Source organism: Dicentrarchus labrax, unplaced genomic scaffold (assembly GCF_905237075.1).
Source record: "Dicentrarchus labrax unplaced genomic scaffold, dlabrax2021, whole genome shotgun sequence".
In the NCBI taxonomy this organism is placed as follows: Eukaryota; Metazoa; Chordata; class Actinopteri; family Moronidae; genus Dicentrarchus; species Dicentrarchus labrax.
Genome location: NW_026136706.1, coordinates 23,483,040 through 23,503,782, shown reverse-complemented (window position 1 = coordinate 23,503,782; position 20,743 = coordinate 23,483,040). Strand labels below are relative to the sequence as shown.

The 20,743-nt window shown below is 37.9% G+C and overlaps 1 protein-coding gene and 1 long non-coding RNA gene across 3 annotated transcripts in view; one reads left to right on the top strand and one right to left on the bottom strand.

The window, feature by feature from the left end:
* Nucleotides 1-224: 224 nt before the first annotated feature.
* Nucleotides 225-20,649, bottom strand: LOC127366081 (interleukin-1 receptor type 1). Of its 2 annotated transcripts, XM_051404808.1 has the most exons (12): nt 20,118-20,649; nt 18,721-18,796; nt 11,602-11,812; nt 10,947-11,115; nt 9,765-9,939; nt 9,268-9,333; nt 7,978-8,104; nt 7,439-7,578; nt 6,112-6,258; nt 3,956-4,120; nt 2,100-2,303; nt 225-1,614 (listed from the first exon to the last, which is right to left on the bottom strand). In XM_051404808.1, the coding sequence occupies exons 2-12, from the start codon at nt 18,785-18,787 to the stop codon at nt 1,421-1,423; spliced, it is 1,665 nt and encodes a 554-aa protein (XP_051260768.1). In that variant the 5' UTR covers nt 18,788-18,796; nt 20,118-20,649; the 3' UTR covers nt 225-1,420. The 2 variants fall into 2 exon arrangements, with proteins under 2 accessions (XP_051260768.1, XP_051260769.1); XM_051404809.1 differs by lacking the exon at nt 20,118-20,649 and having other exon boundaries at nt 18,721-19,531.
* LOC127366084 (uncharacterized) overlaps nt 13,979-20,743 on the top strand; it is a 39,342-nt gene continuing 32,577 nt past the window's right edge. Inside the window, exons 1-2 of the long non-coding RNA XR_007885285.1 lie at nt 13,979-14,093; nt 14,459-14,545. This is a non-coding gene — a long non-coding RNA (uncharacterized LOC127366084). The remainder of the gene's footprint in view (nt 14,094-14,458; nt 14,546-20,743) is intronic.

Here is a 20,743-nt window from a genome sequence, read left to right as displayed (position 1 = left end):
GAGAAGTGACTGTATGCTAGCATTCAGTGACTTGGAAGCTCATGACGACATTCACTGGAACTGAAGTAAAACAGACCAGAGGAAGAAAAGACAACAAACCACTGAATAATCAGCGGCTGCGATGTGCACACCCATTCACTGACGCACATGACAAAATAGAAAGAACCCACTGCAGCCAAATAACGAATGAGTTTATGATGCATGCAGTTAAATATATTTCTGCCTTAGAGTTTCTTGTTCAATTTTATTATTAGACAAAACATTCAACATTCAAACATAATACCAAGCAAATCACAAGACGCATCAATAAAACAACAAACAGATGGGGGCAGGCTGCCCACCATATGTTCAGCAGGTGAAGATACTCCTCCAGCCTCGAGTCCTCAGAGAAGCGGGGAGGTTAATGCTCCTTCCAGTTTAAAAGAATGAATCTTTTAGTGGATAAACATCCCACTTTCCCATCCTCTGACACGAGGATGCCTACTGGGCTGTTGTTTCCGTCCAGGATGTTTTAACAGCTGGGCAGTCCCAAAGCAGGTGGAAAGCAATACTATGTCAGAGATTGGGGAAGTGACACTGCACTATGTCATGTTATGTCAGCCTTTAGAAGGCATTTCCCATCAGTGAGCAAACTTGGTAGGTTCCCAGACACCTCTTGGCTCATATGAGTGTACAGAGGCTGGATTCCGAAAAGTTGGATTTGTGAGTCAACAAAGTGCAAATAACAAGATTTGAGACGTGTCAAGCATGACACGTAAAATCCACTTACTACCTCCTTCTCCAGCAACCAGGATTACTGTGACTGTGGTACCAATTACTACAGCAAGTAATTCCCTAATGTGCTGTACTATGACTGGCAATCATTAACAGTAATGACAAATAGATATCCTTGTCTCACCCCAGTGATCATTTCTCACATAAGGAACACATTTCACCCACAAAGACTTTAGAGAAACATAAGAACATAAGGTCACACACATATCAGCAATAATGCTCATGTGTGTAGCATAGTACAACAAAAATGTAATATAAATACAGCTTTATATCAGTCAGGTAAGGAAATGTTTAACACTCTGTAGACCAATCAACAGAAATCTTGTCAATATACAAAAATTAGGTCAAATTGGTTATTGCAGGCTTGACTAAAACTCTGAATGTATAATGATTTCTGGTGGAGTTACAGGCAGCTAAGTGTGCTGATCTTCATCAGTGTTCTTCCGCACCATTAGTGTGCTCTTCACATTTTGCTTTGATCATTATCTAACTACTGAAAACTTGTTTTCTCTCTTTCTCTGAACCATGTTTCCACTTTCATAAATGTGAAATTCACATGTGAAAAAGCCTGCAGGTCCTGATGTAACAAACAAAACATCTATGTTCGATCCAATCGGTCAAACTAAATAAAAGTTTTCCAGTTGGTTTAGACAATAGTCTGGATTCTCCCTGCAGGCACTGAGGGCATGTGGTACCTCAGGTTCTTCCAAAAGTTTCTGTTTGAGCACAATTTTGTGAGTTTGTGGGTTCCAAGGGCGGGTTTCTTCCACTTCAGAGATCCTTGTTTCCTCTTGATGTACCGCAGAGACTCTGGCAGGCAACTGTAATCCACCGGACCATCTGGTAGGATAGAATAGAATGTATTCAGTAAACATTACCTTTGGACCTGTACTTGAGCTAAGAAAAGCTATAATCTAACGGACAAATGTGAGAACAGTATCTTCTCATCTAACTGTCCACCAAAAGTCTTTTTCCAGAAGAATGGAACTTTTCTTATGAATCTAAATCCAGTCACAGAGCATATATTACTCAACAGTAGTCATTGTTCTCACACTCAGAATATTTTTTTATTATTAAGGCCAGTACATTAGGTTGGTTTGCCAGGTCAAGCAACTTTTTAGCCCCAAGGGACTTTAATTCTCAAATTTATCCAGCATAGAGAACAATGTAATGTGTTCACTTTGGAAGCAGAGGAGGGCTTCTGCAGTATTAAAATGCATTCTCATGACATCACTTTGAAACTTCTGGTGACTTAATGTCCACCCAGCTGCCACACAAAGAATCTGATTTCTGCTCTAATGAAACAGACCAGAGTCTGTCCTCACCAATTTCCACTAGAATTACTCTGGGGTCGTTCTTGGTCAAAGCGTCGTGCAGGCCTATTTTCTGCTCATAACACAGCTGGTTTTGGTTGTCATTTAAGGGTTCTTCCTCAGTTTTTCCATTAGTAGAGGATACTGCCTGAGGTGAGACGATGATTATCAATCTGCGGCACTGGTGCACTCTTGTAGCAATGACATCATGCACCGCTGCAAGAGATGAAACACAGGAAACAAGTCATTGTAGGGTAAAAGCCTATCTCTGCAAACTGAAAACAACTCGTTTTTAAACATTTCCAGTAATTTCACACCATTTATTTCCAGGCAGATTAGTGTGTTAATTTCACACAGGTGTAAATGGCACCTTTCTGTGGAATCTTTTGAGCAAGAGGGAAACTGTTTTCAGCCAGACAAGTCTAGCAATCTGAATTTATTCATGTATTGGCAACCAGTGACCAAAGCTCTGCCTGCTGGTGAATTCAAACACTCACGTTTTGAAAACGTTTGAATTCAAGAAATAATGTTGTTTACACAATTATTTTCTCAATTTGCATATTTTCTTATTTTAAATTAAATTTTCCAGGAGTGGGCTTATGCTAAATATTGCAATATTTTACTTAAATGCATTATTAAGGAATTCAGTAATTGCAACACGTTAAAAAATACAACAGAGAGCAAGTGAGGAATTCTTCACTGTGATGGATTATCTCAATTACAATCACAATATTTGAAGTTAATTAAAAGTTAATAAAACCAGTGGTTAGACCAGTGGTTCCCAACCTGGGGGTCGCCAAAGCTTCAGGGAGTCAAGAGGCCTTCTTGATTTTAAGGAGTGCCAGAAAACTTAAAAAATACACACAGTGGGCCTATATCTGAGCATTTGCTTCACTTTTGTGAAGAATTGTCTAGTAGAACAATGGCCAAGCGCCAGGTACAAGAAAACTCTGAATTTGTCAAAAAAGAAGCTTAGTAAGTTTGCTAAAAATGATGAAATGATGAATACTTAATACAGACAGAATTGTATAAAACATTTCCTAAACAGGAAATAATCTGCTCCACATTCATTGAAATCATTCATTTTACACAAACAGTTCACTGTTTGGGTTCATTGTACAGTTCTGAATATAATATGTAATATATCCATAAAATATGTCACTTAGTTCTTTTCCAGTGCTGAAAAAACTTGGGTAAACTTAAGAGTGTGCCCACTTAGCAGCCCTCTAGCATTTACAGTTGTGATATTCATCCACTATAGTGTGTAGTACACAACTTCAGCAATGGTGAGCCTATGTTTGTGTGTGTGTTTTTTTTGTTTAATTATTATTATTATTATTATTATTATTATTATTATTATTATTATTATTATTATCATTGTTACTATTATTATCCTTTCTACTTTCTGGATGGGTGTCCTACATGTTCTGGGAGGGGCAACAATTCATACAAAATAATGATGTGAGCATTGGTCCAAAGTTATTTTGTGAATGTTGTATCTATGTACATATCCTGTACTATCAGTGCTTAATAGAAAAATAAATAAAAAAATAATAAATATGTCCCTTAGTCTGGGGTTGTCAGTTTACTAATTAGTAGAAAAAGGTCCTTTTAGGAAAAAGGTTGGGAACCACTGGGTCAGACTACCAGTGGAGATCACCAGAAAGGTGATACCACTAGTTGAACACGACTACCCACTTGACACAATGCACAACTGCAGAGATCTGTAATGCAAATGTGTAATGTATGGCAGCCAATGCGATAAACAAGACAAACAGGTTTTTTGATGAAATTAGCTTTGCAAATGTTTTATGAGGTGAGAAATGTATTCAACAGGCTCATTAGACTCCAAGGATAATGTGTCTGACCTTCTCCAGGACAGTCGTCCCGTCCTCTGATGAACAGGGAGTAGCCATGTTGTTTCTCCAGCTCCTCAGGCAGGATTTGCAGGGCGAAGCTCGCCGTCTCAGCTGAACTCAGGATGCTGGGATGGAGGAAGCTCACATAGGCGTCGTACAACTTCCCATCTGGAGCTGTAGTCAAGACCGGGATTGGGAGGGTTACTTTAAAAATGTAATTCAATACAGTTACTAATTACATGTCAGAAAATGTTGTCAGTTACCTAAACCAAGTATCATAATATTAAAGTAAAGTAACTTTATTACTTTGCTACTGTTGGATTACCTCAACACCAACACCAATAAGCAAATAAAGACCGTACTGATGCAATTGTATTCTATAAGACAACAGAACAATGTAACCTTTGAAAAGAAAAAATGGAAAATGGAAAGATTTTTAGCATCAAAAATGTGTCCTCCACTCAGCGTTTTTTTAAAGAAGAAGTATTTTAAAATTGTAATCCTGCTAAATAATGCCAATTTTTACTAAATGGAACTGGAATCGGATTACATCTTTTTTTCTGGAACTGTAATGGATTACACCAATCAATCCTATAGTGTGATGTAGAAACATGAATCCACCAGTGCACATACATTGACAATGGACTTCACAGTGAAGTAGGAGACATTTTGTGTACAGCAGGAAAACTTTAGAAATCAACCAAATGTACCTATTCATAGATTCTGGCATTTTTAATGAGGTAGAAGGAGTAGATGGGATTTTAAGGATTGTATGTGTGTTCTAATACATGTCAGGAGGGGATCTTTAAGGTTTCACATCAACTATTTTGATCTGACTTTTATTTCATTATAACTTGCTGTGTGTTTCGTTTCCTGTGGAACCCATTATGCTGACATCTGTATTTTTTTGTTTTACCCTCTTAAGCAAGCGCTTGCAGTTGTTATTTTAAGCAATTTTCTGATGTTAAACTCAGAAAAAAATGAAATTCTTGTTCTTGGCCCCAAAAACCTTAGAGACTCACTGTCTAAAGATATAGTTACTCTAGATTGCATTACCTTGGCCTCTAGCACCACTGTCAGGAATCTTGGAGTTATCTTTGATCAGGATTTGTCATTTAATTCCCACATAAAGCAGACCTCCAGGACTGCCTTCTTTCATTTACGTAATATTACAAAAATCAGACACATCCTATCACAGACAGATGCAGAAAAACTAATCCATGCATTTGTTACTTCTAGGCTGGATTACTGCAACTCTTTATTATCAGGTTGCCCCAATAAGTCCATTAAAACGCTCCAATTAATTCAGAACGCTGCAGCACGAGTACTGACAGGAACTAGAAAAAGAGATCACATCTCTCCTGTACTAGCTTCTCTGCACTGGCTCCCTGTAAAATGTAGAATAGAATTTAAAATCCTCCTCCTCACCTATAAAGCTCTTCATGGCCAGGCCCCTTCATATCTTAAAGAGCTCATAGTACCCTATTACCCCTCTAGAACACTACGTTCTCTGAATGCTGGGCTACTTGTGGTTCCTATAGTCTCTAAAAGTAGAACAGGAGCCAGAGCCTTCAGTTACCAAGCTCCTCTCCTGTGGAATCAGCTTCCACATATAGTTAGGGCTGGATCAGGTGAGTCCTGAACCATCCCTTAGTTATGCTGCTATAGGCCTAGACTATCGGGGGATTTCCCATGATGCACTGAGGTCCTCTCTTCCTCTCTCTCTCTTTCTGCACTCATTCATGTCCCATTATGCATGTTACTAACTTCACTTCTTCCCCGGAGTTCTTGTGCTTTCTCGTCTCACAGGTTCTCATGGATCCTGGTGGTGCCTCCTGCCATGGTCCTGCTTGACTCCCATTGCTAATATCACTGATATTATTGTTATTATTATTATTATTATTATTAATATTATTACTACAGTTACTATTATTACTATTGTCACTGCTCATTGTCCCCCATCGTTGTTGTCGTCGGCATCTTTTTCATGTTCATCATCATCAGTCACTACGATTAGTTGTTGCTACTGTGGTTGCTGTGCACCTCTGTCTGTCTGTCTGTCTGTCTGTCTGTCTTGGCGCTATACAAATAAAATTGAATCGAATTTAACTGAATTATGAAATAAAGCAAAGATGATGATCAGATGTGTCCACAGAAAAGCATACCTTGTTGTTTAGCAAAATGTCTCAACAGTTTCCTGTAAGCCAACACCAGGTCTACTTTAAACAAGAGGAAGGCGGCAGCCAGGGCCAGAATAGCCAGGGAGGCAGTGAGGCAGAGAGCCACATGCGTGTGGAAGGCACTGTGGTCAGCTGGAAAGAAGAGGGGGGCGGACAAATTTAAACATTCAAATCCTTGAGAACAACAAAATGAGAAGAACGTAGTACTAGGACAGCTTTCAGGAAGGCTCCATCAAGTGGAAATCTCTAAGAAACTTATTCTCAATTCAACTTCATTCTTTACATAAGTTGTTAAATATAAACTAAGCAACATATAACCCTGAAACAAGTCTTTAGACACCTGGGAACACATTACACTATGCAGAATTATTTCAGTTTCTTCAGTTAATGTCTCATGTCCCTTGTATTCCTCAAACAGTTTTTATAGACCTTTAGAGAGTGTCCTTTTTTTCTTCTGTTTCTCATTTTGTGTCACTGACACTGTCACTAAATTAATGCTGACACACATTAGTCTGCAGTGCTGTGCCTATGTATATAACAAAGTACAATATGTATGTATAAAACAACATTTTTGGACATTAGAAAAAAATACAAAATGGCACAAATGTGTTACGAGTTTTACTATTGTTCATACAATGTTCTGAAAAGTTTAAAGGAATTAAAACTGCTCTGTAACCTTTATTATTTTTTTGTCTATATAGACTTGTGTGTGATGGTTTATCTCCCCACTCATGCTTTTTAACCATTAAAGGTATTGGTGTTCAGGTCTTTAGAGTTGCCTTTGGAACACAGATTTAACCGCAAATTAAAATAAGATACACTTTATGGCCTTAAGTATGCAGACGCCCAAACAAAGTACAACACATCTTATTCCAAAGCCACAGGCATTAATATTCTGTTATATCAGCCTGCATTCTTCTGGCTTCAGACTTCCCATCAGATTTCTGATTTCTCTGATTGACTCAAAAGCGCACAAAAATATTTGGGCATGGGTGTGTCCACATAGTTTTGGCCATATGGTGTAGCTAGGAGGACAGATAGAAGTGTCACTGCTAAAACTTTTTGTAATTTTAATTAATTAATGAATTAATTAATTTATGAATGTACTTTTAGGAGTTATGCTGATATCTAAGGAATAAAATATCTAATCTGCTTCTTTTTTTCCTTTTTTTTTTGTTGTTGCTGAAATTAGATCCAAAATCTACTTATGACATTAGTTCAAAACCATTTTGTTCTCCACTGGGTTGATATTGAAGCTGCTGATTCCTGCAAATCACAGTTTAACAACAGAAAAAAAAAGAAAGGGAAATACCTTCTTGAAGCCACATCAAGCCAGTTGTCTGTTCAGCTGGGTTAGTTACATAGCAATGAATGGGGACATTCAGGAACTGGCGAGGAACTTTAGGGATGGACAGAGTGGACACGCCATACACCTTGCCATTGTCGTGCATACTAAAAAGGGAAAGGCCGTTAAACAGTGTATCAGTTAATAAATCAGACAATCAAATAAGAATGTATGTCTCAAAGCTGTATTAGTAATATTTAACTATTAGGAGGCAGAAAGAAGTTTACTGTTAACAACTTCTTGAATGATACCAATGATGCAATCTGTGCTAAAATAACACCGCTTTGGAATTCTGTTAATTGCCTCTTGTGTTTTTTAAACTCAAATGTCAAGTGCTGGTTCCGATGTAACAGCTGACAACTGCATCTCCTTATGCTTTCAGCCTGACACAGTGTTTGTTGTGGTTGTTCTGCAGTTAGGCAACATCAGAGTTGTTTGTGTTTTTGTCTTGTTTTGCTTACAGCCCCTTCCATGGCCAAAAAGCAAGGCATGAGGTAGAAACTCACTGTTCCCAAGCCTCGGTGAGTCCTTCGTGACTCTCAGCAAAGGCAGAGTCAATAGTCCAATGCATCCTTGTCTCAGGATCCTCAATTGAGCCTAAGTAGGCTATACACTTCAGCTCTGCTCTCGCACCTGGTCATCAGTGATAATAAAAAACAAAGCAGCTGTCACTCTACACATCATACAATGGCATTGTCACTGTCAGGTGAAAAACAATTTTTTTAACTTTACTGTAATCGGTTACATAAATTGGTCTGAAAACTTCTAATAAAACTCATTAGGAGCCTTCATATATCCTAAAAAGTTGATTTGATTGATTTCCATTTCAAAGGGAACTTTATTATCAGACATGATTTAATATCGATTATTGCCATAACTTCAAATAGGCACCATTTAAAGGTTCAGTGTGTAACAATTAGGAGATTCTATTGGCAGAAATGTAATATAATGTTCATACATATGTTGTCATTATTGTATAATACCTGAATATAGGAATCGTTATGTTTTTGTTACCTTAGAATGGGCCGTTGTTATCTACAGATGCTGCAGGTCGCCTTCAATGGAGTCTGCCATGTTGACCCGGCAGGTTTGTACAGTAGCCCAGAATCCTTAAAAGGTCCTGTTAGTAGGACTTAGTGTTATTTAGCAGTGTAGTTGCAGATTGTAACTCCCTCACTTCACCAGCCCTATCTATAGCCATTGTTTGGTTTGTCGATTCTGGGCTACTGTAGAAACATGACGGCCCAACGTGGTAGACTCCATTCGGCGCCCTGGAGCATCTATAGATATAAGGCTCATTTTAAGGTAACAAAAATATTCTTATTTTCAGGTGATTATACACTAATAAAATCATATGAATGAATATTTTATTCCATTTCTGTCCACAGATCCTCCAGAATGTTACACACACAGCTGAAATGTACAGTGTTGTATTACAACTAGACAATGCCCACACTCTTTCACTCTCATAGGGAAATTTACAGGGCAACACCCTTTCCTGTTGCCCTGCTTCGACATCTAAAAAACTGAACTGAACAGAAGGACCCCTGAGGTGATGAGTCTTATCCATTGATTTTACAACTATACTTCAGGGTCTTTTCAAGCAGATAGTTTTAGTATGTCAGTGGGGAAGCTAAAAGAGAACATCTCCTAAATTTAACCTGTATTAGTCCTGCAGGCAAATTTACTGTTGCGTGTCCTCTAAATTTTATATTTATTATTTTATATCATGAACTCATACAGACATACAGTATGTGTGTGACAGTGGTCATCAGTTGTGACAGAGTGTTACTTGCCCACTTCAACCACGACCACTTCCTCTTGAGGGTACACAATCTCGGGCAGTTGGAAAACCATAGGATCTAAAGACACATAATCAACATCAGAGAAGAATACAATACAACATAATATAATATACTGAAACAGCCATTAGGAAAATCCAAATAATTGATTAAATAAATGATCTCCGTGGGGAAGTTACTGTAGCTGTAAAAGTTAAATCAGTCATCAGTTACTCATTCACTTTCAGAACACACAACTTTCATGCTGCTCTGGCCTGCTGCAGCTTCTTATCCTATAAAATGCAAATCCTAAAATACATTTTACAATCCAGCACATGCATTTCACATAAATGGCATTACAAATAATATAGATGACTTTCATAACAAACTAAAGAAGTCTTGATTGGAAAAAAGAGCATGTAATGATCGGGCGAATAAAACAAATAATCATATTAAAATAAATAATTCTCCCTCTGATGGCACTGAAGGATCAAATGATCTGCAGTTCATACCGTCGTCGTCAACAGTCAGCTGGACGCTGCGTGCACTGGTGTACTTCCTGCCGTCCAAGCTAATGTTTACCTGGCAGGTGTATTTCCCAGCATCCCCCTTTGAGACTGCAGGGAGTCTCAAGAAGCCATCGTTATCCACAGAGAAGGACTCTGGCCGTTCCAATGGCTGGCAGTCCTATACACAGAAACACAGAGTAACTTTATTCTTAAAGCTACAAAGTTCCTCAGACAAGGCAACAAATTAAAAGCCATGAACAACCAGATTAAAATGAAATAAGGTAAACAGAAGCCAGGAGCAGTGACGGCCCCTGACTAAGTGACATATTTTATGGATATTTCATATTATTTACAATAATAATAGCACTACAGAACGACTGATACAGTGAAAAGTGAACACAATAACTGCAGGAGGTTTGAATTTGGATGAATTTTGAGCAGACTATTTCTAACAGCTCAGTAATTTCCCTTAACGTGGCACTGGAGTTTTATAAGATCATTTTAGAAACAGCTAAATAGTGCATTTGTTGGGTACTATAGTTTCAGCCACAGCTTAACCCACTGTTTTGTTTGGGATTGATTTGAAATAAATGACAGTGGCGCAACAATGGAGCTCGATGGCGGGCTAGAGAGTTATAAATAAAAAAGAGGGATAGGTGGTAACATACTGTAACAGAGGCACCAATATGATCTCCCTTTAAGAATAATCTGGATGTATTTGTTTATTTTAGCCTTCAGTTGTTGTTGTTGTTGTATACATATGTATATGTATACATATGTTGTCTGTCTTTATCTACTTGTTAACCTTTTTTTATTGTTTTATTACTTCGATTTGCTTCTGTATAATCCCTAACCCTAACTGGTGTAATTTTCCTGTATGCTGCATTTCCATGGAACGGTTTGGCAGTATGCCCTTTGGCTTTCCTATTGAACAGTTTGTAACATAATGGGCCCCTTCCAGATCCAAATTTGTATCTACAGCAACAGCAGAATCATGGAAACCAGTGTCAACATCATTACCAGATGTTCTGTACCACCTTCACGTAGACGGCACACGTCATATTTCCGATGTGTACAGGAGTGTACAGTGTTGCATTTATCCAGCTGAACTGGGAGCTAAATAAAGCAAGAAGACATACAAATTGCAGTGAAAAGAGCACATGAATGTCCCAGAGCTGGGTATACCTTCATCCACTGTATGCTCCTTGTGTCGTTCAGGCTGAGGATATCTGTCTGTTTGCAGTGAAGACCTCCATTGACACCCACAGAGATGGATTTGTTCTCAGGTGGTTCTGGACACACTCCACTGGACACCGACAGCCAAAACGTTATCCTTGATAATCTAGTATTATCCCTAAAGAGAAGGAGGTTAACAGTGAAACAGCTGCAGGAAAGGTCAACCTGAGCTCCAGTTAACATATATGACCTGATACTGTGCAGATCTCTTTTGGGGAATGATTTGAGAAATTCAGATGTTGCAAGTTTTTCTATTCAATTTCCATTTCCATGTTGGAACCATTTTTTGAGGACAATAGCGTCCCAGAAACCAAGCAGTACTCCCATTTGCTGTCTGTTAGCTTGGTTTATATAAATGAGGGCAGGATAAATCTTAAAATAACTCCTCATTATACATCACAGTTAAACACTTCAAACGACAGCCTGCAAAAACCAAGAGAGAGAGAGTTGTTGCTTCTACTTTATGATGACTTTGTGGCAATCGTGGCGCCGTATTGCCTACCCTCATCCACATAAATTGTGCAGACAACATATTAGAAACACATTTCTGTACTTGACAAAGCAGCTTTGAGCTCCTTATTTTGTCTTTAGAGAGTTTCTATACCTTTTCTTACAGGTGTAGGGTCCATTATGAGACATCTGCACAGGTAGGAAGTACAATAACCCGCCCCTGACTTCCACTCCAGCAGGCAGGCTCAGGTTGTTCGTCCCCTCTCTGCTCCAGGTCACGTTGGTGTGAACATCAGCAGTGATGCACTTCAGCACAAAGAGGTGGCCAACGCTCACATAGTAGGTCTCTGTCTCCCCACTGTGGTCTGGTGTGGCAGTGCAAAGGGAGACCAGTCATTTTACATTCTCTGCCACACATGAGCACTTTGCATGCTTAAAAAGGGCAAAACAACCCTTCATATGATTTTAATTTATCCATCCATTCATTCATTCATTCATCCATTCATTACCTCTGCCTATTTGTTTATTTGTTGTATTTGTATTGTTTGCTAGGGGCACCCATGGAGGCCAGCAATAACCATATTCATCCAAGTATGAGCAACGATAACCAAATTTAACCAAAATACTCACCCTTACATATTAAAACAACAGAATCACACATTATATTTATTGTTGCTTCAGTAAAATGCAGCCTGTTTAATAGTTAAAATCCTCTCTCTCGAAAATGGTATTTTTTTGTACACATAGGCCACATGACCTGAGAAATTTACTGAGCTAAAGTTACAACTAATAATGTTGGAGTGAATTTCTTTGCTATGCCAGGACCTGCACATATATTGGGATGCCAGAAATGAAAGCAGTATAAAAAAAGGGAACTGGCAAAACCCAAATAATAATAATTTAATCATCAACTTTTTTCAGCTCAGAAAACTGCTCCCGGCCAGGCTTAAGAAGCAAACGATAGCAAGGAAGCTGTGTGTGCAAATGTTTATAGTCCCTGTCACTGAGTAAGACTCTCTCAGTTTACATGAACAAGAGAGAGAGAGAGTACGTGCATGTGCTTTTTGTGCAGAATGCACCAAATTAGCTCTGGTTCTTGACCCGGTTCTATTCAAGATTCTTGGGACCTTGGAGCAATCTAGCAAACCAGCCCACATTTCCACCAGTTTTCAGTGGAACCATTGTAATCGGATTCTTCATGCATAATGCATAATGACCTGTAGAATATGAGATGCCACTTTGGTTCCCAAGGAAAATCTGCTATTTTAAGGTTCGAGCTGGGAACCAACTTTTCAGGGTTCCAAACCTATTTATATTTGGTCAAAATGCTTGGAAAGTTCACAACTAGGTCTGCAAACCAGAAGAGAGCCGGTTCCCTGTTGGTAGAAGGCCTAAGAGAGAACTTAATGTTTTGTCTCATAACTTTTGAACAAGAACATTTCCAACATTAACATTCAGAATATCAGAAGAGGATTAGAGGATATTAGAGGACTGTGTAGCATTGGTGGAGGTATATTCTCTAACTGCTTTAATATGCAGTGATTTAGAAGCTGCTTCAATAGTTTTTCCACTTTCTAAAAATAAAATGGTATAACAGCTGATAATGTGAGCAGCTCCACAGTCGTACATCTTGCAAGCACTGATATGAGAGAAAATAACGCTCATTTTAACCTAAATTCCAGTTTAAGTCCAAGACTGGATACAGCAACAGAGGTTATATTCAGCCTTTAGGAGGAAAGTCTGTTCGTTCAAAAAGTTTCCAAATGAATCATCAAGTGTCAGGACAATCAACATACAACAATAAAAACAGCCAAGACAGGAAATTCAGAATCCACAGTCAAAACCTCAGAATGACTGTGAACAGTGACACTGACTGCCCACACTCTGTGTGGTGGAATGAATGACTGTTCAGTGGCACTGTTGTAAACCGTATTTTCAACTGTAAAACCATGTACAGCATAGCACACACCTCCTACACGCAACCTTGGAGACAATCATTTCATTTACTTAGGCTATTTTTATCTATTTATTCATTTATTTATTTACCAACCCTTACCAACATGGGGTTGTGGGAGCGTGGTTGGTTCTTTTTCTTTGTTTTGGTTGTTTCTGTCACAGATACCAGGCCAGGTCCTGCATTTGATGTACTGCATTAAACTCAATGAAAAGATTTGGAAAAAAAGAGGTCGTGTAGCCTTCTGTATGAGCTCTCCTTCCTCATCCTCATACTCTCACCGCCAACAGGTGGCGCTACTGCAACGCATTGTAATGCTGCATTCATTCAACACTGGCAGAATTGGAAGAATGAGTGTGTGCCCATGATACGACTTTAGGCATTATCTTTGAGGTAACCAAACCTTGAATTAAAAAAAGATAAAAACGAAGATAATGTTAATACAGCAATACAAATGAGCTGGTTTTAAATTTGTTACAAGTTAATTAAAGTCAGATATACTAGAGTAGCTAAGTAGCTTGTATGGTATGGGTTTTGCTCACAGTGGGTATTTCTGTAGCTCATTCACCAGCCTGGACTTCTCATAGCGACACATATATATAAACCACTAGTCCTAACGGGTTATGGATGTTCCTATTGTCACGTGAACGCAGCCTAAGAAAGGCTTCTGACGGCGGGCTTACTAAACCACGGTAAACTAATGTTAAACTACAGTAAACTAATGTTAAACTATGGTGAACTAATGTTAAACTACGGTGAACTAATGTTAAACTACAGTAAATTTATGTTAAACTACGGTGAACTAATGTTAAACCACGAGTAAAGTTAGTGGAAAGAAAACAGGCTACAGAATTGTAAAAATGAAGGAAATTAAGAATTAGACAAACATAACTATTTACTAAACACTGAAAATAAAGTGAAAGAACATATTTTTGAGAGGGTTTGGGGAGGATGAGAAGAGTGAGACGGCGGGAGTCGGGACTGTGAGGCTGCAGCTGATACTGTTAGCTAGCTGCTAGTTTAACTGGCTGCTGCTTTGTGAACGCTTGTTTTCCAGGTTCGCAATATGTAAGTCAGTCCAAAGTACACCAAAACCTGGGAGGTGGATGCTTCTGCACGGAGGAAGGCAAAGGGCAAACATAAGGTATGTCCAGTAACTTGAACTCAGTTGCCACCTGCTAGTGTTTACTTAATGTGTTGACTGTTTGTCTGAGTGGGTGAGTGCGGTCGGGCTGTGTGTGTGTGTGTGTGTGTGTGTGAGACTTACCGGCAGGTTACATAAATGCATTGTAGTCTTTGTGGTGTATGAACAGAAACATTATTGGCCTGTTTTGCAGTGGTTACAGTGTTGCACAGTCTTGTGCAAACATTGTTGATCTCATCTCTTCTTAGATTTATGTTTTAAGGTTTGGAGCATGTTTGGTATCTATGGCTTAATAATATGGTTTTACCTTGACAATTGTCGTAAGCCTCAGAGGATGGCAACTAACAATCAATTATTATCATTATTGATTAATCTACTGATCATTTTCTAGATTAATCAATAGATTGCTCTATAGAATCTCAGAAAGTAGTGAAAAATGTCCATGTCCAAGTCCAAGGTGATGTCTGTGAATGTCTTGTATTGTCACTCCCAAACTCTTGACTCTGCAGTCATCCCCTGGTGTTTTCCTTCTGTTTTCAGTTGCTGCTGTTGTAATGCTTTGTTTGTGTACTATATGAACCTTTGGACCAGAGAAAAAGACTTGTTGGCGATGGTGCAGTTCAGGTTTGATAGAGGTGGCAGACCTTTGGCATTTCTTTAGGGTTTATAAGAGGAAGTTATCAACAGATGTACGGCGTTGTGAGTGAGTGTGACTGCTGTGCAAGTTGATGTGTGTCCCTCCCTTGATGTTTCCCCTGCATTACATTTACTGAGTAATTTTCTGCTGATGGATGAAGCTTCGCCTGTGTGCCATGTGTTTTTGTGCTAGACATTTGTTACTTATCTTTTTGTTGGCAAACAGCAAGGTTTTAGACTACCTGAATTAAAGGATAGGTTCCTCTCCACTGTGTACACTGATCTGAGTGGGAGTAGTAAATGATGTAACATACAAGACATCAACATCCTTTATTGTAGCAGAGTTCGCACTATCTTTCATGATAATCAGGGGCATTTTGATTTGTCGAGTGATGTGTGTTTTTCTGGATTGCCAGCTTCCGTTCAGAGGAGGAGCGGTGTCTGCCACTTAAGGTCACAGATCTAAATCTATTATAGGAATTGTTAAATGTTATCAGTGTAATTAGCTTAGCTGATTGGCAGTTTATTGCTGTCAAACAAGAGGCTGAAGTCTAAATTTAATATTGACCACCATGTTCTTTAGTACCACATTTTCTTATTAAAATAATCTACTTTGGTTGGATTTTCTGATTGAAATATTTCTGTTCTGGCAAGATTTTGTACTCTATCTTAAAGAACCATCTGTGTCTTTCATCCCATTAACCACAAATGCGGTATACTTAACATTACTGGTGAATGTTTCAGATAGCACATACTTTGTATGAGTAATTATTCTACTATCCTATATCATGACACAGCCACTGGTTTCCATTCATTTCATGACGTAAGGGAAATGATCTCGCAGATACCTATCTACCTACCTAGATAATCTGGATCAAGATAAAGAATCAGTGACCAACCCATCACATGTTGGGACTGGGTTTAGCAAAGCTTGTCAGTTCATCAGCTGACTCAGAGAGTCCTAGATTGCCCCAACAAGGAGAGTTTATAAAAAGTTATAGTATAGTATGTGAGAAAAATAGAGCTCCAACATGTCCACTCTCCCTAATGGAAACTTGGCCAAGCTGCAGTAAGCTACTGTAGTTGTTTTTAAAGGAAACTAATGAGAGTTTCAGCCTCTTATGTAAAACTGGGTTTTATTGTGTAACTGAGTGAGCAATTTCCTTTCTAACACAGTGCTGACGTCATTCAGGTAAGGGACTTCCTTGAGACACAACCATAAAAGTGTGAATGTAAATGTTTGCCATCTTTGACCTATTTAATTAACAGAGGACGCAGATTGAAAGAACCCACTGACATTGCAGTCAGAAGAAGATGTAAGTAACCGTTGGTAAAATTCAGCTGGGGGCGGGAGCAGATTAAACTAGGTTTATGCTCAATGCAGTGTCCCCAGCAGTTCTCGAAAACATTAATGTCCTGTTGGCCCAAAAATACAGTGTCTGGGACAACTCAGGGACGGGACAAATTAATCATTCCAAATTAAATTTTTGCTCTACGCTACATTACGCACACTTACACATGCCCCTCAGAAGTGTGGCTTAGCTACATTTGACATTCTCTCTGACTCTTTCTCTGCAACTGAAATGGATGACATGAAATATTTGTACAGCATTCATTTTCATAAAGGTTGTTTTAAGTCGAATTCCCAAGTTCCCAGTTGGAAATTTCCACTGGAATAAAGGCGAAGGATTTTGGCCTTTATAATTATCAATGATCAATAGTAAGTGAAAATGTTAGTAATTAACTGTTATTAGCACTTGTGTCTTTTGTATCTCAGTACTGTCCTACTTCCATGTTGCTATGGTGTTTCTCTCTCACTAGTTCCCTCTGGATCTCTGGGTTTGGGTGTTCTATAGCTTGTAAATATTTAAATCATTCATTTGATCTACTCCCTCCCATTTGGAGTTTTTTTTTTGTTACTTCAAATATACAGTATGATGTTCCTGCCTGTAGAAATGTTGTAATTTGGCCAAATAATAATAATGTTCAGAGCGTGTGTATATAAAACAGAAACAGGTTTGCAGTTTGTAGTGATTGATGATGACAGATTTTATTTTTTGGCCATATTGCCCAGCCCTACAATCATCACTGACTGGTGTGCCATTGATTCAGAGCCTCAACTGTATTGGTGTGTGGTTTGTCACCCTACAACAAGGCACAATATTGTGCTAATAGTGCATTCCAAGGTTGTGTTGTCAGAATAAAACGTCACAGAGCACAATATCAAGAGATTTAATTTATTTTCTACTCTTAACTGTTGGTTCAGTCATTGCTTTCTCACCCGTTAATATTTATCATCAGTTTTAGTGACTAGACTCACTAAAATAACAACCTTGATAATTATGATCTCATTCTGTAATTACTTTATCTTTGTTATGATATATCTACATATATAGACATGGATAATGTACACATGAATACACTTTACATTTTTTGCCACTCGAAATACATTTTATATTCTATATTTTGGAATTTTTTTGAGCCAATACGATAACCAATAGTTACTTGCTCCTTGTAGCCGATGCCAATAAAATAATTTAATATAAAATAAATATTTTCTGTATTTTGAAAAGAAGTTCATAACCTGTATTTTATGCACACCACAGAGTAAGAAAGGTGGAGCGTTATATAATCTGACCTAACTAAATCTGACCGACAACACTTGTTAACACAGCAAAAACAACAATTCTGACTCCTCAAATGTTCTCTTTTCTTTTTAAGTACATCAGAAAACTTCTCGAACATTCTAAAATAAAAATGGACCGATAATTTATTGGCTATAATTTGATTAATCGGAATGATATAATTTCCCACAATTGACAGATAATTATCACAGATGCTTAATCCATGTATTTTTATTTTTCATTGGTTACTTTATGCTTTTCTTGTGTTATTTATTAATAAATCATAATACTTTATTAATTATTATCATATTAGTTATATTATGTTTGGATTACAAACTGTTTTAAGACATTTTAGAAATATTACATTTTTACATATATTTGTGAAAGCTTTAATTCAATCATGTCACAAACAGCTCATCTTATTATCTATAATAGAGAATGTATGCTGAAAACAGGCAGTATTTTGTGAATATCTCTCTTTTGAAGGAAACTCCTTCAACAAGTAATGCTCAGATTTCTCAAGGGTTATTTCTCAGGTTATAAACAGGAAAGGCAGTGTTGCAACACAAGCCATGCGCTCGAACTTTCAGTTAACTGTTCAACATGCTCTAAAGAAAGTTTGTGCGTGTCAGGTTCATCTGTAATTCTATCTTTACCCGACATAGGTTCAGAGGAGTTTTTCCCCCCAACCTGTAGAAGGCTGTGTTGATATTTTGACTGGAAGAATACTGAAACTGAAAGTGCTCAAACTTGAGTGTCAGCAAATAATTCAAAGCAACAATTGGACAAAAGCTTTGTGTTATAAACTTCATGTAAAGCAGCCAGAGTCTGGTTTTAGAAATGAATCATAACAGCAGAAACCTTTCTCAGTCGGAAAATAAACGGCTCAGAATAATTTTGATGGTCAGTACTCACAGTGTGCCTCAGCGAATGAGAGAGACGGCAGAGCAACCAGCAAGAAAACCCAGCCTGCCACTGCCATAGTCCTTGTCTGTGGTAAAAGACAGGTCACATAAAGTCCTGTGAGATTTCACAGACATGGCTCATGTTCTCAGTCACACTGACTCTCACAGGTTTCTTGACACATTTCCTGACTGGTGAACTGACTGACTACATTCCTATAAAGGGAAGTGAGAGGTGCAGTTGACACAAGGAAGGCAGGTCTGAAACACTCCCAGTAAAGTCCCAGGAAGTTCCACTGATTTGTGTTTATTTGGAATTTAAAGGTCCAGTGGGTAACATTTGGGAGACTCCATTTATTATTCATAGGTATGTTTTCATTAGTGTATAGTCACTCAAAAATGGTTGTGGTTTTGTTACTTCATGATGAGCTGTTTTTATCTACAGAGGGAGAGCCTTTCACATTTTTTATGGCCACCATAGTTTCTCCTAAGGGCTGCGCTGTAGTCAAATGGCTACTACTACAACTTCACTACTACACCACTGAATCCTACACACTGGTGCTGTTAATCTCTCTGTCAATCTCTCTCGTTCTGTCTATCTCTTTATCTCTATCTCTCTGTATGTTACAGTTCGGATTCAGCGTATTTTGTCATTACAGTACTTTCGCTTTAAATTTGTGGTATGATATTCTTACAATACAGACTCAGAGTTTATTTCACATATTTTAGTTGTAGTGTTGTTCAGCTGTTAGAACTTTAATTTCCCTCGGGATGGATAAAGTATCTATCTATCTATCTATCTATCTATCTATCTATCTATCTATCTATAATGAATAATATATACTTCTTATATAAAATATTTTATTTTGTCCACAGGCCAAATGGCTTGTGAATGTTCAGACTTTAGCAGCAAATCAGCATGTTAACATTGCTTTTTTGGCTGGTGAGTGAAACAAACATACCAGCCAGCATTTGGCTGGTGGCCGCTGCCCTGCTTTGTAGGTTTCTAATGAAAAGATCTTTTGTTGTTAGTATTTTATTTCAGAATATTCACTGGACTGACTAATAAGTAAATGTTTGTTTATAACAAAATAGATAGCAGTGAATTTTATAAAGACATGGATTTACATTGATTTAAAAAGTCAGTTATAAATTCAGTATTTGGTAACAAAATATCCAAAAGAACAAAGGGAATATTATGTGATAAGTGATATACTGTTAGACTAAATTGCCACTTACAGTTACACTGACACCATGTATCCATTTATAGAAAACATACATTATTTACTGAAAAGCATGGAGGCACTGCAGAATAAATAAAATATAATAAATATATAATACACTTCCTTAGAGAGCTACAGTGGTAAAGAGCAGACACCGACTGTAATTATGATGCTAATTTTACCTTACCTGGCTGAGTGTTGAGACTTACAGACAGCTGCTTGTTACTTGTAAGAAGCTTAAGACGTGCTTGTAGGTTTTCCACCTCCTGTCTTCACAGTAATCTATACTGTTCCGCTAACTCCTGCATGAAATTTCCACTCAACTGAAAAAAAGTACCACTTGTCTTGCAGTATAGGTTCTGTGCAATGATTCATACCTATGAAATAGGCCATGAAACCACATTTGTTCCAGTTCTGAAAGTGACAGCTGTATATTGACCCAGTGCAATAAAGATTGTATTAATGTGTTACTGTACCACTTTTACAAAGGTAAATTAAAAATAAATTGGATAGTTGGATTGTTATGATACTTAAGATGCACTTCTTCCTGGTCTTTACTGATGACCTCACACTGTGAGAATTGATAGAAATAAAACCTCTAAACAACCATCTCCCCCTCCCTTATAAAATGATCTCTTTCTTCAAATCTGAGAGTTTTCAGTAAAGTCAGTTTGCACCTTCATTACTACTTTATTATGGAATGTTGACATGAATAGATTTCAAGTCTTGAAAGATAAGTTGCATAGTGTATGGATAAGTGGAACCAATTCTGGCCACTGTTAATCTAAAACGTAGAGGAAGATCTATTGAATA

What these genes read in the sequence shown, in the direction of transcription:
- LOC127366081 (XM_051404808.1), bottom strand. Translation starts at nt 18,787, where the DNA reads ATGGCAGTGGCAGGCTGGGTTTTCTTGCTGGTTGCTCTGCCGTCTCTC. An exon ending in CTCATTCGCTGAGGCACACT is followed by an intron (nt 11,813 to 18,720) that starts GTGAGTACTGAC and finishes CTGCCACACCAG; the next exon opens with ACCACAGTGGGGAGACAGAG. An exon ending in AGTGGTCGTGGTTGAAGTGG is followed by an intron (nt 8,105 to 9,267) that starts GCAAGTAACACT and finishes ACTGATGACCAG; the next exon opens with GTGCGAGAGCAGAGCTGAAG.